Source organism: Macaca nemestrina, chromosome 15, assembly GCF_043159975.1.
Source record: "Macaca nemestrina isolate mMacNem1 chromosome 15, mMacNem.hap1, whole genome shotgun sequence".
In the NCBI taxonomy this organism is placed as follows: domain Eukaryota; kingdom Metazoa; phylum Chordata; class Mammalia; order Primates; family Cercopithecidae; genus Macaca; species Macaca nemestrina.
In genome coordinates this window covers 86,936,178-86,951,353 of record NC_092139.1, presented here as the reverse complement: position 1 = coordinate 86,951,353, position 15,176 = coordinate 86,936,178, and the positions used below count along the sequence as shown (strand labels likewise).

At 51.4% G+C, this 15,176-nt stretch overlaps 2 protein-coding genes across 3 annotated transcripts in view; one reads left to right on the top strand and one right to left on the bottom strand.

Moving 5' to 3' along the window:
- Positions 1-231: 231 nt before the first annotated feature.
- On the bottom strand, positions 232-14,823 carry LOC105480696 (zinc finger protein 74). Of its 2 annotated transcripts, none has more exons than XM_011739806.3 (5): positions 14,311-14,823; positions 13,552-13,637; positions 7,620-7,746; positions 7,006-7,101; positions 232-2,538 (listed from the first exon to the last, which is right to left on the bottom strand). In XM_011739806.3, exons 1-5 carry the CDS (start codon positions 14,342-14,344, stop codon positions 947-949), a joined length of 1,935 nt encoding a protein of 644 aa, XP_011738108.2. In that variant the 5' UTR covers positions 14,345-14,823; the 3' UTR covers positions 232-946. The 2 variants fall into 2 exon arrangements, with proteins under 2 accessions (XP_011738108.2, XP_011738107.2); XM_011739805.3 differs by having other exon boundaries at positions 7,006-7,104; positions 14,311-14,798.
- LOC105480780 (breakpoint cluster region protein-like) overlaps positions 14,343-15,176 on the top strand; it is a 30,155-nt gene continuing 29,321 nt past the window's right edge. The window contains exons 1-2 of the mRNA XM_071078925.1: positions 14,343-14,384; positions 14,714-14,946. Coding sequence (XP_070935026.1) covers positions 14,343-14,384; positions 14,714-14,946 — 275 coding nt within the window. The remainder of the gene's footprint in view (positions 14,385-14,713; positions 14,947-15,176) is intronic.

Here is a 15,176-nt window from a genome sequence, read left to right as displayed (position 1 = left end):
TCACCAGGGGCTAAATGGCAAGAGGTGATGTTGGCATGTTAGGATCTGGCTACAACGCTGCTGGGCCATGCTGTGACAGCTGTGGGAACACCCCTGACTGCACTGTCACTAATACACAGCTCTGCAGTAGAGCTATTTACATGAGGTAAGTCCAGGAAATTCACTTTTTCCAAATGCCCACCGCCCAAGATTATTCTCCTCTCTAGCAATATAATAATGTTCACTGGAAAGTAATGCTATTCATAATTCTCGTTTTATTATTATTCTGAAAATAATAGTTTATGGAGGAAACTCCTGATGGAAGCCATGTCAGGAGTCCGTCCGAGGATACAACAGTTGATATACCTCCTTTTTATTTCACACAGGGTCTTGCTTTGCCACCCAGGCTGCAGTGCAGTGCTGTGAATCATGACTCACTGCAGCCTTGACCTCCCAGGCTCAAATAATCCTCCCACCTCAGCCTCCTGAGTAGCTGGGACCACAGGGACACGCCACCACATCTGGCTAATTTTTGCATTTTTTGTAGAGATGAGGTCTCACCATGTTGTCCAGGCTGGTCCTAGACTTCTGGGCTCAAGCGATCCCCTTGCCTTGGCCTCCCAAAGTGTTGAGATTACAGGTGTGAGCCATGGCACCCAACAAGATCCCTTCTTTTTATTGGCAAGAAAGATCTTTCCCCTTGTCAACAACTTCCAGGTCCATCAAGGAAAACAGGTGACAGGACTACCTCAAATGGCTCTCAACTTTCCTCCCGGCGTGTGGCCCTTCTGGGGAGGTGACTGACTTTAACTAAGAGAGGCACCCTGGCATGCAGACCTGATTGGGGTGATAAGGCAAGGCTCCCACACCTGGAGAAAGGTGGTCTGGATTTAGGAGCCAGGGAGGATCAGGTGCTTTCCTCGTTGAGTAGCTCAGAAGGCGGCTACTGACACCAAAGCACATCATGTTAGTTTCGAGGTTTGCTTCCCAGGGAGAAATTTCTGCCAGCCCGGGGCGGAACGACGCACAAGAGCTTTGCCACATCCAGCGCGTCGATGGGGTCCACGTCCCTCAGCCCAGCATCCCCTGCACCCAGCAGGCTGCCAGGCACGTAGTATGTGCTGAGCAAGTGTTTGTTGAACTGGATGGCCAACGGCTTCCCCTGGCTGTGCAGCCTCTGGTGCTCAGTGAGGTGCGAGCTCCAGTTGAACATCTCCCCACATTGCTCACACTTAAACGACTTCTCCCCGGAGTGGATTTTCTGATGTTTAATGAGACAGTGGTTCTGACTGAAGGCTCTGCCACACTCGCCGCACTTGTAGGGCTTCTCACCAGTGTGGATGCGCTGGTGCACGATGAGGGACGAGTGGCAGCTGAAGGCCTTCCAACACTGGCTGCAGTCGAAGGGCTTCTCGCCTGTGTGGATGCGCCGGTGCACGATGAGGTAGGCGTGGGAGCTGAAGGCTTTGCCGCACTCGTTGCACTTGAAGGGCTTCTCGCCGCTGTGGATGCGCCTGTGCACGAGCAGGTACGCGTGGCAGCTGAAGCCCTTTCCGCAGTCGGCGCACTTGAAGGGCTTCTCGCCCGTGTGCGTCCTCTGGTGGAGGGTGAGGCGCGAGCGGCTGTTGAAGGCCTTCTCGCAGTCGCTGCACTTGAAAGGCTTGTCCCCACTGTGGATCTTCTCGTGCACGGTGAGGGACGAGTGGCAGGTGAAGGCCTTGCCGCAGGAGCCGCACTGGTAGGGCTTCTCGCCCGTGTGTATGCGGTGGTGGCGTGTGAGGTGCGTACGCTGGTTGAAGGCCTTGCCGCACTCGCCGCACCGGTAGGGCTTCTCGCCGGTGTGCACCCGCAGGTGCATGCTGAGCAGCGAGCTGCAGCTGAAGGCCTTCTCGCAGGCGCTGCACTTGTAGGGCCGCTCGCCCGTGTGGATGCGCTGATGCACGTTGAGGGACGAGTGGCAGCTGAAGGCCTTCCCGCACTCGCCGCAGAAGAAAGGCTTCTCGCCCGTGTGGATGCGCCGGTGCTCCAGGAGGTTGGTGCTCCAGGTGAAGGCCTTGCCGCACTCATCGCACTTGTAAGCCTTCTCCCGGCTGTGCCAGCGCCGGTGCAGCGTGAGGGAGGAGCTCTGGCGGAACGCCTTCCCGCATTCGCCGCACACGAACTCGCCCTCCCCGGCGCCCGCCCCGCGCTGCCGGCGCGCCTGGGGGAACTTGTGCGGCTCACTTGGCGTAGGGGCGTTTTCTCCCGCACACAGTCTAGCAGGAGCCTTGGTTCTGCCCTCAGTAGCCTGGACGTTCTTGCGTGTGTCCAGCAAGCGTCCCCCCTCGGGAACGCGTTGCTGGGCGAAGAGGGGACACCTAAGGGGGAATTTCTCTACAGGGACGTCCCAGACGATAGCATGTGCAGGCGCCCAGGGCGCAGCCTGACTCCTCTGCAGAGCACCGGCCTGGCGCCCCCACGCCTGCGCCCCGCCCAGGGGCCGCTCCGTGATGGGCTCCTGGGCGGGTTCTTCTTTGCAAATACCCTGCTGTTGAGAGGGTACCGCCTTCAGCTGCCATTCTGTAAGATATTGAAAGTGATTTTCTGTGAGCAAGCGGAAACCTGGCCTAGAATTCAGATTTGAGAACTGACCTGGAGATGCAGATAAGCCCAGAAAAGAGAGGAGAGGACACCAGAGCCAAGGCTGGAAGGCGCAGGCAGAGAGAAGGGAGAGCCCAGGATGAGATGTGCAAGCAAGAGCAGGAAGAAGGGAGAGGAAGAAAACGCAAGGAGCTACCAGAGAGCAAAGACTGGGAGAGGTGGAGAGGCCAAGGGAATCCCCGGAGGAGCAGCTACAAGCACCAAGGGGGCTGAGAAAGGGGCAAGCTGGGGAGCTGGTGATCAGGATTACACTCATTCACAGACACATCGGCTGACCGACTGCTGTGTCAATACCATGGCAGGTGATCGTAATACACAGGGCAAATACAAGTTTTTTGTGTGTTTGTGTTTTTTGAGACGGAGTCTCGCTGTCGCCCAGGCTGGAGTGCAGTGGCGTGATCTCGGCTCACTGCAAGCTCCGCCTCCCTGGTTCACGCCATTCTCCGGCCTCAGCCTCCCGAGTAGCTGGGACTAATAAATGAATTAAAAATTGTCTGTGGTGCCAAAAGGAAAAAAGGTCCTCCCACACCCCAGCGCTTCCCTTTAGAACACTGGGAACTGCAAACGCTTTCTCTGAGACGCATGCAAACCTCTTCAGAAGCGAAATGACCCTAGTCCAAGAGTCCAGTCCAAGATGTAACTTCCTGCTTGTCAAAAAGGTACAAGAGGCTGGGCGCGGTGGTTCATGCCTGTAATCCCAGCACTTTGGGAGGTCAAAGTGGGCGGGTCACTTGAGCCCAGATCAAGACCAGCCTGGGCAACACAGACCCCACTACAAAAAATACAAAATTAACCAGGAATGGTGGCACATGTCTGTAGTCCCAGCTACTCAGGAGGCTGGGGTGGGAGGATCACCTGAGCCTGGGGAGATTGAGGATGCGAGCTATGATCACGCAACTGCACCCCAGCCTGGGCAATAGAGACCCTATCTCAAAATAAATAAAATAAATAAATAAATAATAAAAACCCAAAAAGCTGTACTCTTCCTTTAGGTGAAGACAGTTGCCCTGTGTGCTGGGTTGGATCTGTCTCCTCTGTCAAAGGGGGATGTGTTTTTCTATCCTGCACACCACATCTGGTTAAACACTTATTCGATAAGAAGGCTTGCTTTCTTTTCTATCTCTACAGCAAGGTTTTCTGAGCTGGCAGGAGATTTTATTTCTAATTCTGTCCTTCCCAGGCTTAAAAAGGGGCATCTAGTGCAGTGGGCAGAGCTGCACGGTGGTGCTGCCCGTGGCCCCAACCCATCCAGAAGGGCAGGGCAAGTGGAACTGGCCATGGCACACATGGCAGGTAGCCAGGTGGAAAGCGAACAGCATGTGCAGAGGCTCAGAGGTGAGACAGTAAGATGAAGACAAGATACGCAGAGGCAGGAAGGCTGAGAGGTGACCCTGGCAAGGTGGATGGGTTTGAGGTGACCAGATGCCTGACTCAGAGGGCAGTGGGGGAGGAAAGGCCTTTTGCACAGAGGGTGACCCTTGATCATGTGGTATCTTGGTTGGGGGGCGGGGAGCAGGGGAAGCAGGGGGCGGGGACAGAGTCTCGCTCTGTTGTCCAGGCTGCAGTGCAGGGGTGCAATCATGGCTCAAGGCAGCCTCCAACTCCTGGGCTCAAGCGATCCTCCCGCCTTGGCCTCCCAAAGCGCTGGGATTAGATGTGTGAGCCCCTGTGCCTGGTATAATGGTTTGTCTTGAAGGTGGCTTTGGTGGTGTGTAAGGAGGTGGGAGCGAGCAGTTAGGGAGGCCAGTTAGGGAGGCCATCTGAATAATTCAGGTGAAAAATGGCAACTTCAGACTGGTACCAAGGCTGTGAAAATGAACAGGAAGCAGCCGATCTGAGAGCCATCGAGGAGCTAAAACTGATGGCTCTAGCTGTTGACTGAAGGTGGCAAGAGAGGAAATGGGGGAGAGGATGAGACCTCAGCAAACACCCAAGCCAAGGATGGACGATGGAAGCTTTTGCAAAGACAGGGACGGGAGGAGGAAGGTCCAGTTCCAAGTCTGGTTTTAGACATGCAGGCAGAGGCCCACGAGGTGGTCAGTGACAAAGGGCTGCAGCTCAGCTGGTGTTGCTATAGTGTAGACCACGCCCACACCAAGTGAGAGGTGAGTCTAGGGAAGGTGCACAGAGCAGAGAGAAGAGGCCCAGGCCAGAAAAAAAGTCGTTTTGGCAGCAATAGGGCCAGCAACACAGCAGGGCACATACATTTAAGGGATAATGTGCAATCAGTAAACATCACGTGAGGATGCTCACTATGTCACGGCCAGTGTGGTAGCCAGACTCCGGTGTGCGTGCTGTGCTTCCAAGGGTGCGTAAGGCTTTATTTATTTATGTTTTTGAGACGGGGTTTAGCTCTGTCTCCCAGGCTGGAGTGCAATGGTGCGGTCATGGCTCACTGCAACCTCTGCCTCCCAGGTTCAAGCGATTCTCCTGCCTAAGCCTCCAGAGTAGCTGGGATTACAGGCGCCTACCACCACGCCTGGCTAATTTTTTTTTTTTTTTTTTTGAGATGGAGTTTCACTCTTGTTATCTGGAGTTACCTCCCGGGTTCAAGCAATTCTCCTGCCTCAGCCTCCCGAGTAGCTGGGATGACAGGCATGCGCTACCATGCCTGGCTAATTTTGTAATTTTAGTAGAGATGGGGTTTCTCTATGTTGGTCAGGCTCGTCTCGAACTCCTGACCTCAGGTTATTTGCCTGCCTTGGCCTCCCAGAGTGTTGAGATTACAGGCGTGAGCCATTGCACCCGGCCACGTGTCGCTTTAGAAAAGTCTATCCGCACACAGAGGAACGGCCTAGAGGAATCAGTGACGTGGTTAGTTATTAGAGAACAGTTATCTCTGGGTGGAAAGATTATGCAGGATTTTAATAACCTTTCAGCCTCATTTTCAGTGTATTCATATATGAATCAAACAAAAATATGAATTTTTTAAAACCTGTAATTTTGTCAAAGAGGACAAAGCAAGCATCAGAGGCTGGGGTGAGAAATAAAGACCAGAAAGCGGGGGCTGCAGCTGCTGCTGCAGGTTGGGGCTGGGTGGTGTGTGGCAGCAGAGCGGGTATGGAGAAGGGACTGCCTTCCCCGACCCCTGTGCTCTGTGCTCCACAGCTTATTGGCTGCCTTTCCCACAGAAAGGTGTTTCTTAAGCTTTCTAGACACCTAACATGCTCAGCAGTCACTGTCCAATAAATTAAGCTGAAATTATTTAATTCACTTATTCATCAACCAACTCAGTAGAGAAGTCTACAAAAAGAATGTTGGAGAAGAAAAACAGACCACCTTCTGCTCAAGACCCACCCTGGTCCCCTTTCCCTCATGGAGGGCTGCCATCTTGGCCACAACCTAGAAGTCCTCACTGATGTTGACCCTGACCCTAATGCTGGCCCTGACCCTGATGCTGATGCTGACCCTGATGCTGATGCTGACCCTGACCCTGATGCTGGCCCTGACCCTGATGCTGATGCTGATGCTGACACTGATGCTGACCCTGACACTGATGCTGACTCTGATGCTGATGCTGGCCCTGACCCTGATGCTGATGCTGACCCTGATGCTGACTCTGACACTGATGCTGGCCCTGACCCTGACACTGATGCTGACCCTGATGCTGATGCTGACTCTGATGCTGATGTTGTCCTTGACCCTGATGCTGATGCTGACCCTGATGCTGATGCTGACTCTGACAATGATGCTGGCCCTGACCCTGATGCTGATGCTGACTCTGACGCTAATGCTGGCCCTGACCCTGACGCTGATGCTGACCCTGATGCTGATGCTGACTCTGATGCTGATGCTGGCCCTGACCCTGACACTGATGCTGATGCTGACTCTGACGCTGATGCTGGCCCTGACCTGACACTGATGCTGACCCTGATGCTGATGCTGACTCTGACACTGATGCTGGCCCTGACCCTGACGCTGATGCTCATGCTGGCTCTGACACTGATGCTGGCCCTGGCCCTGACACTGGCCCTGAACCTGACGCTGATGCTGGCTCTGATGCTGATGCTGATGCTGACCCTGACGCTGACACTGACCAATGCCAGTTGCCCCTCCCCTGGTGGCCCCCTGACCCCAATCCCACACCCCCGGCTGCCCAGCCAACACCACTGGCTCAATATTTCTATTCCTGCCTCCCCACCCCCATCAGCAGGTGGCCATTTGGTCCCAATGGCCCGGTTTGCTCCCTGTTGTATCCCAGAACAGGTTTCAGCACACAGGCAGTGCTCAATATGTGCTGAAGGGAGACAGGCGGGAGGGTCTGGTGGAGGACCTGAGAAGGTGACATGGAACCAGAGCAAATGGAGGGAGGAAAATAGGGGCCATAGGAGGAGGTGCCGCTGGAGGTGCTGGGGCCGGCACCCTTCCACCTGTGCCTCTGCTCACCTGGACGGGGCCCTCCAGGGACTTCCCTCTGCATGCTCCATGGCTCCTCGCCTCGTTCCAGATGGGAGATCACGTCTGGCTTGTGCAGTGGAGGTCCTGCTTGTGGGGAGAAAGTGGGGCTGGGCATGCTGTGGCTCTCCAGGCCCAGCTGACCTCAGGCGCCGCCCCTAACAAGGACAATGCCTATGAAGTGGACACCCTCTCTGGGAACAGGAGGTCCTCTGGGCCAAAAGCGGTGAGGGTCTCAGACTGGAACCCAAATCCCAGTGCACACTCTGAAGACCCCACGTGTGCTGACGTCCTTACTTTATTGCTCGAGGACCGTTTCAGAGCCAGCTGGGCTCCAGGGTCCCACCTTCCTCTCTTCTCTCCCTGCCCCCACCCCAGGACCAGGGGAAATGCCAAGCAAGGATGCTACCAGCTCCTACGCTGTCCCCTGGGGACTTCTGGCGTGGCCAAGGCCCCTGGCCATGAGTGCCCCAAGGCACAGGTCTTGCTTCCCACCCCATGACATATCTGGCACCAGGGCTGGCACTGAAGGGATCGTCCTTAATATCTACCATGCAGAAGAAGGCTGACAGCAGATGCCCAGCCTGGGGCTGGGGGGATCTTACCTAGGGCAAGAAGGTTCTGGTAGTTCTCCAACATCACATCCCGGTACAAGGCCCTCTGAGGGGAGTCTAGCTGACCCCACTCCTCCTGGGTGAAGTCCACAGCCACATCCTTGAAACTCACCGATTCCTGAAATGACATATAGGTTTCTCACTCACCCAGGAATGATTCTGTGTCCATGGTTCCAAAGGAGCCAGAGATTGATTAACGACCCTACAAGTAAAGGGTTAACCTCAGGTGACCTTCTCCCATGCACAGAAGGTTGTGCTGTAGACACTGACCATGACTGAATTTGGGGACCAGGGGCAGGGAGAGGGGCTGGGAATTGGCATGCATTCCCACACCACCTTCTAGACTGGGAAAGCAGGTCTGAATAGACACTGCGGGGTCTTGGCAACTTGAGGTGGGACCCACATGGCTGTTGTATCACGCTCTAAGTCCTGGGTGAGATGCTATGCTTCATGGGGTCAAGAATTTCAAACTTAAAAATTTGAGAGAATATTAATAGTACAAAAACCCCAGCAACTCTATTCAAAGCTCACTAATGCAAAAGGATCCGAACCCAGACTAGATACCGTTATTACACTCTAAAGAAGGAAACCTTGTATATATATCAGCAAGTTCTGTGCCCCAAGGGATCAAGAGAGGCTACCTGCAGTCCTCACCTGACTGCCTGCCAATCCTTCCCGCCTGCTCCCCCTGGGCCTGGGCATCCTGGCCACCACCCAACTCCAGACTTGCTGTGATCCTTGAAAGGATCAAACAGATGCCAAGGAATTTCACTGCATCCCAGAACAAATCCCAGAAACACTTAAGAAATTCCAAAAACCTACTCAACAAAGTAAAATTCACAATGTCCAGCATCCAATCAAATAACTAAAAGGTGAAAAACATTAACGAAATCAGAGGAATTAAGAGTACATTAGAACAGTATGTGTTTACCTCAAAAGAAGTCATTAAGGGAGGAAAAGAGAAACAAAAAAGACATAAGACATAGAAAACTAATAGCAAGGCTGGGTGGGTGGCTTATGCATGTAATCCCAGCACGTTGGGAGGCCAAGGTGGCAGATCACCTGAGGTCAGGAGAATTTCTTGAACCCAGGAGGTGGAGGTTGCAGTGAGCCAAGATTGCGCCACTGCACTCCAGCCTGGGTGACAAGAGCGAAACTCTGTCAAAAAAAAAAAAAAAAAAAAGGGGGAAAAAAGAGACATGTAAATCCAACTATATTAATAATTACACTAAATGCGAATAGTTTAAACACTCCAATTAAAAGGTGGAGACTGTCAAACTGAATTAAAAAAGCAAGCTACAGAAACCTACTTTACATACAAAGATAGGTTAAAACTGAAAGGATAGAAAAAGATAAACCCTGCAAATACTAATTAAAAAAAAAAGCTGAACTGCCTATAGTAATAGCAAAGTAGATTTCAGAGAGACGACTATCAGAGATAAAGAGAATATTACATAATGATAAAAGGCTTAATTCGTTAAGAACTCATGGCAATCCTAAATATAAATGTATCTACTAAAAGAGCTTCAAAATACATAATGCAAAAACTGACAGAACAATTGAAAACACCATCATTCAACTTGACTTAACAGATATTTACATAACACTCTAGCCAACAAAGGCAGAATACATATTTTTCAAGGGCATGTGGAACATTTACCAAGATAAATCACACTCTGGGAAATAAAATAAATCTTGGCAGATTTGAAAGGCTTTAAATCATACAAAGTTCATTCTCTGACGACAATAGAATTAAATCAGAAATCCATAATAGAAAGTTATCTGGAAAATGCCCTAAATATTAGGAAATGAAACAACACATTCTGAAATAACATACGGTTGAAGAAGAAATCACTAGGGAAATTAGAAACTATTTTCAGCTGAATAAAAATGTAACATAACAAAAGTTGTAGGATATAGATGAGGCAGTGCTTAGAAATTTACAGCGCTGAATGCTATGCAAGGAAAAAAAAGTGTCAAATCAATATCTATGTTTCAATCTTAAGACACTAAAGTAGGCCGGGCGCGGTGGCTCAAGCCTGTAATCCCAGCACTTTGGGAGGCCGAGGCGGGTGGATCACGAGGTCAGGAGATCGAGACCATCCTGGCTAACATGGTGAAACCCCGTCTCTACTAAAAATACAAAAAACTAGCTGGGCGTGGTGGCGGGCGCCTGTAGTCCCAGCTACTCGGAGGCTGAGGCGGGAGAATGGCGTGAACCCGGGAGGTAGAGCTTGCAGTGAGCCGAGATCGCGCCACTGCACTCCAGCCTGGGCGACAGAGCGAGACTCCGTCTCAAAAAAAAAAAAAAAAAAAAGACACTAAAGTAAGTAAAATAAGTTTCAATCTTAAGACACCAAGGAGATAATAAGGATCAGAAATCTATGAAATGGAAAACAGAAAATAGAGAAAATCAATAAAACAAAAAAATGGGTTTTTGAAAAGATCAATAAAATTGATAAACTACATGGCTCAGCAATTTCACACCTAGGTATTTATGCAAGAGAAATTAAAATGCACAGCCATACGTGTACTCAAATATTTATAGCGGATTTATTTGTAATAGCAAAAGCCTATGAGCGACTAAATATCCATCAGCTGGTGAATGGATAAGCAGACTATGGAATATCCATCCAATGGAGTAATGGGCTGAATTGTATATCCTTCACCTCAAATTCCTATGTCTCAACCCTCAGTAACTCCGAGAGAGGTTTTTTTTTTTTTTGAGACATAGTCTCACTCTGTCACCCAGGCTGGAGTGCAGTGGTGCAATATCAGCTCACTGCAACCTCTGCCTCCTGGGTTCAAGAGATTCTCCTGCCTCAGCCTCCTGAGTAGCTAGGACTATAGGCACATGCCACTACACCCAGCTAAATGTTTGTATTTCTAGTAGAGACAGGGTTTCACCATGTTGACCAGGCTGGTCTTGAATTCCTGACCTCAAGTGATCCACCCAACTTAGCCTCCCAAAATGCTGGGATTACAGTCATGAGCCACTGCATCTGGCCTGGAGAGAGGTTCTTTGAAGAAGTAATTAAGTTGAAATGAATTCAATACAGTGGGCCCTAATCCAATATAACTGGTGTCCTCATAAGAAGAGGAAATTTGGACACAGACATAGAGGAGGTAAGACCATGTGAAGATGTAGGGAAAAGGTGGCCATCTACAAGCCAAGAAAAGAGGCCTCGGAAGAAACCAACCCTGCTGACACCTTGATCTCAGACTTCTTCTTTTTTTCTTCTTTGAGACAGAGTCTCACTCTATCACCCAGGCTGGAGTGCAGTGGCGCGATCTAGGCTCACCGCAAGTTCTACCTCCTGGGTTCACGCCATTCTCCTGCCTCAGCAGCCCATGTAGCTGGGACTACAGGCGCCCGCCACCATGCCTGGCTAATTTTTTTGTATTTTTAGTAGAGATGGGGTTTCACCATGTTAGGTAGGATGGTCTTGATCTCCGGACCTCGTAGTCTGCCCGCCTCAGCCTCCCAAAGTGCTGGGATTACGGGCGTGAGCCATCATGCCTGTCCTTGATCTCAGACTTCTTGCCTCCTGAATTGTAATAAAATTAATTTCTGTTAAGTCTCAGCCTAGCAGACTAATACAAATGGAATATTACTCACCAATGAAAAGGAACAAACTACCGATTCACACAACAACATGGATAAACTGAAAAGCATATGCTAAGCGAAGTAAAGCAGAGACAAAAGACCACATAGTATAAATTCCATATGAAATCCTTAAAGAGGAAAATCTATAGCAAAACTATAGTGGTTACCAAGGGGAGAGGGGAGAGGACTGAATGCACAGGGGCATGAGGACATTTTTGGGTCATGGAAATGTCCCATATCATGATTGTGGTGCTGGTTACACAACTGTATATGTTTGCTCAACCTCATCAAATTGTATACTTAAAATTGCACAGTTGTGCTGTATATAAATTACACCTAAATAAAACCTTACCCCGCAAAACACTGGATTTCAGATGAGGAGGTAGAGATGAGGACAAATGCTGAGAACACACCCCTAACTGAGGCATGCAGGCATGAAGGACGATGATAGTCGAGGGAAGGAGAAAATGGGCTGAAACAAAGCTCCAACCTGGGTGTGGGGGTGCACACCTTGGTCCCAACTACTCAGAAGGCTGAGGTGGGTGATTTGCTTGAGCCCAGGAGTTGAAGGCTGCAGTGAGCTATGATCATGCCACTGCACCCCAGCCTGGGCGACAGAGCGAGACTCTGTCTCAAAGAAAAAAAAAAAAAGAAAGAAAGAAAAACAAAAAATAGCCCCAAAGGTATCAGAATATGGTGCTGGCCAGTGAGGCTGTCAGAGGCTACATGGCTTCAGTGTGGGGAGCATCAACCAGCAAGAGTAGGGTAGGGTCTGAGGCCCGCACAGGCCTTTTTGGTGGGTATTTCTGGTCCACTGGGAGAAGCCTATGTCTAATCTGTCTTCATTCTGCAGGAAAGGGAATAAAAAGCCCAGAGAGTATGTGTTGGAATCAGATGCCGATGTGGTAATGACACTAGCAGAGAAGTCAGAACAGACCACACAAGATGTCCCAGGAGACAGAACAACTTGAACTGTGAGTGTGAATGAGACTGTCAAGAGAAAATGCCAAAGGCGATGTGTACTCAGGACAGTCAACTGGTTATTCAAGGATCTAACAAGCAAATATTTTACAAATAGGAATAACACATGCACAAGGGCCCTACCACCTAGAGGGAGCTGCACAGACACATACAGACATACATACATGCACGCACATTTTTTTTTTTTACTGAACCATTTGAACGTAAGTTGCAGACATCATGACGTCTCACTCTACAGTCTTCAACTTGTATCTCCTGTGGATATTCTCTTACATAGTCACAGTACTATTATCACACGCAATAAATTTACTATTGATATAATATGACCCAAGATACAGCCCATTTTCAAATTTCCTCAATTGTCCCAAACTGCCCTTTTTCAATTTTTTTGGATCTATACCCTAATCAAGGAACATGCATTGCATTTGACTGTCAAGTTTCTTGAGAACTATAAAGCATCGTGACACACTACAGAAGTGAGGCACATCTCACAATACACGTTTTACAGCTGTTTCTAGCTGTCAATAATCAGCTGTCACCTCTTTTGAGTGGCAGACTGACAAAATCACAAAATGCTAAAAACCAACCAACCAAACAAAAAAACCCATAGACCCCTCATCCCTCCAGATCTTTCACTCTACTGTGCTCTTTGTCAACTGCACCCTTCTAAATACTACCATGGGGTAGGGCGGTTGCCGTAGAGAAACAAAATGAGGAACAGAGTCCACAGTCTGTAAAAGGAGGGATCTGGGTCCCACGTGGCTGCAGAAGTGCCCAGGGCCAATTCCTTGCTGATCCATCAGATTCTATAAATCTCCAGGACTCTCCATGAAGGCCCCACACCAGGGGCCAGGCACAGAGGAAAGCACACAGGGATGCCTCCCCTACCACTACTCTTAACCCAGTGCTGCAATCCAGGTCTTTCTCAGCTGCTGCACGTGCCCCTGTCCGATTCCGTCCCAGTAAATCAACGGTGCAAACATCCTGCACCAATCCCTGGCCAGCATGTGGACAGACCCCATGTGAGCCATCACCTACTTTCTCAGGTTCCACTAAAACCACTCCTCAGAGCTCCCAGGACAGCGCTGGGCAGAGAGATCCCCAGGAACTGACCCACTGAATCGGGTTGGAGGAGACACTCCATAGAGTACATCTCCAGGCACACCTCGGGCAACATGTGGACTCTTCAACTGGAGCTGTTTCCACTGCCCAGAGCTTCCTCAGGACTGGCCAGCAGGTACCCAGGTGAAGGTCTGTGGAAGGCTGATGATCCAGGGCTGGGGAGGAAATGTGCCAACGCTCTTCATAAAGAAGGAAGAACACTCAGCCACTCACCTTGGACCTGGCTTCGGGAAGACCCCAACCCGATATATCCTCGGGATTCTCTTTCAGGGAAACAGCAGGATCCTGAGAGGAAATTGCTGGGGAAGGAGAAATGAGTCAAGGCCACGGCTACCAGGCTCACAGCTGAGCTTAAAGCCCACCTGTCGTGGCACAAGTGAGAATCAGAGAGGAGGCCAAACCTGCCGGCAAGGCCGGGTGGGGAACAAGCCCCAACAGCTAGCACCAACTGATATAGCATCGAGGGATAATTCTGCCTGTGTCTCAGACACTCCAATTCATGAAGAAAAGAGCTGCTATCCCCCAATCAAGCACGTCTGAGTGGGAACAAATGGTTGGGCACGGGGAAGAAAGAAGCAGGAGGCCAGGCGCGGTGGCTCACTCCTGTAATCCCAGCACTTTGGAGACCGAGTCGGGCGGATCGCTTGAGCTCAAGACCAGTCTGGGCAACATGGCGAAACCCCGTCTCTACTAAAAATACAAAAATTAGCCGGGCGTGGTGGCGCGCGCCTGCAATCCCAGCTACTTGGGAGGCTGAGGCGGGAGAATCGCTTGAACTCGGGAGGCAGAGGTTGCAGTGAGCGTAGATCAAGCCATTGCACTCCCGCCTAGGTGAGAGGGTGAGACTCCATTAAAAAAAAAAAAAAAAAAAAAGATGCTGGATGCTTCTGGGAAACTGGCCTGATCTCTCTGAGTGTCAATATCCTCAAGTGCAAATCCACAGACACGCTGACTACAAGAGCGAAGCTGTACCTGTCTTCTCGGGCTCCGGGGCAGGGATCTCCATGGCCTCCACGGCAGCCTCCCCGGGAGGAGTGGGCAGCTCTGTACCTTCCAGGACCCAGGGCAGGCCCAGAGGAGCGATTCCTGCTCCTGGGGCTCAGGGGCCTGCAGCGGAGCCTCGCGGGGCGGCCACGCGCTCACAGCTGCACGATCACACGCACGGAGCCCCCTCCCCGCGCCCGGCTGAGGCGGGGCTCAGGCCGGCTCCGCAGATACCCACTCCCCACACCGGGCTCAGCCCCATGCCCGGCGCACGCACGCCCCGGCACACCCCCGCCACACGCTCCTCCGGGCGAACCCGCGCTCGGAGACCAGGGCCAGGCCTAAGGTTCCGCGGCCCGGAGCCATCGGACGCCGAGCGACCAGCAGATAGGTCCCGAGGCGGACAGAGACCGCTGACGGTCTGAGGGACCGGCAAGTGGACAAACCGAACTCCCACAAAAGGACGGCGACTGCCACAAAGAGCAGCAGGCGGCCGCCGCTGGAAAGTGCGCCTGCGCAGAACCGGCGCAAACTACACCTCCCGGGAGCCTTTGCGCCGCGCAGGCGTCAGACTCCATTTCCTAGAGGGAGTCCGGGCCGGTGCTTGAGTCAGGACGCCAACGAGTATGTAACCTACCCTTCTAGGAAATGTAGTTCCTGGGCCAACAGCCGGGAGCTCGGGCAACCGCCACGCTCTTGCGGGCGAATGTAGCCGTGAATCTAGATGTGCAGATCAGTGCAGTGCCGCTGAATGGGTGTCTAATTGCGAGGATATTGGGAGGGCGGTGCCCAGGAACTGGGATTTGTCCTGTTAGTTCGGCCACGTCCCCAAGTGGAGTCGAGTGGGTTCCTGC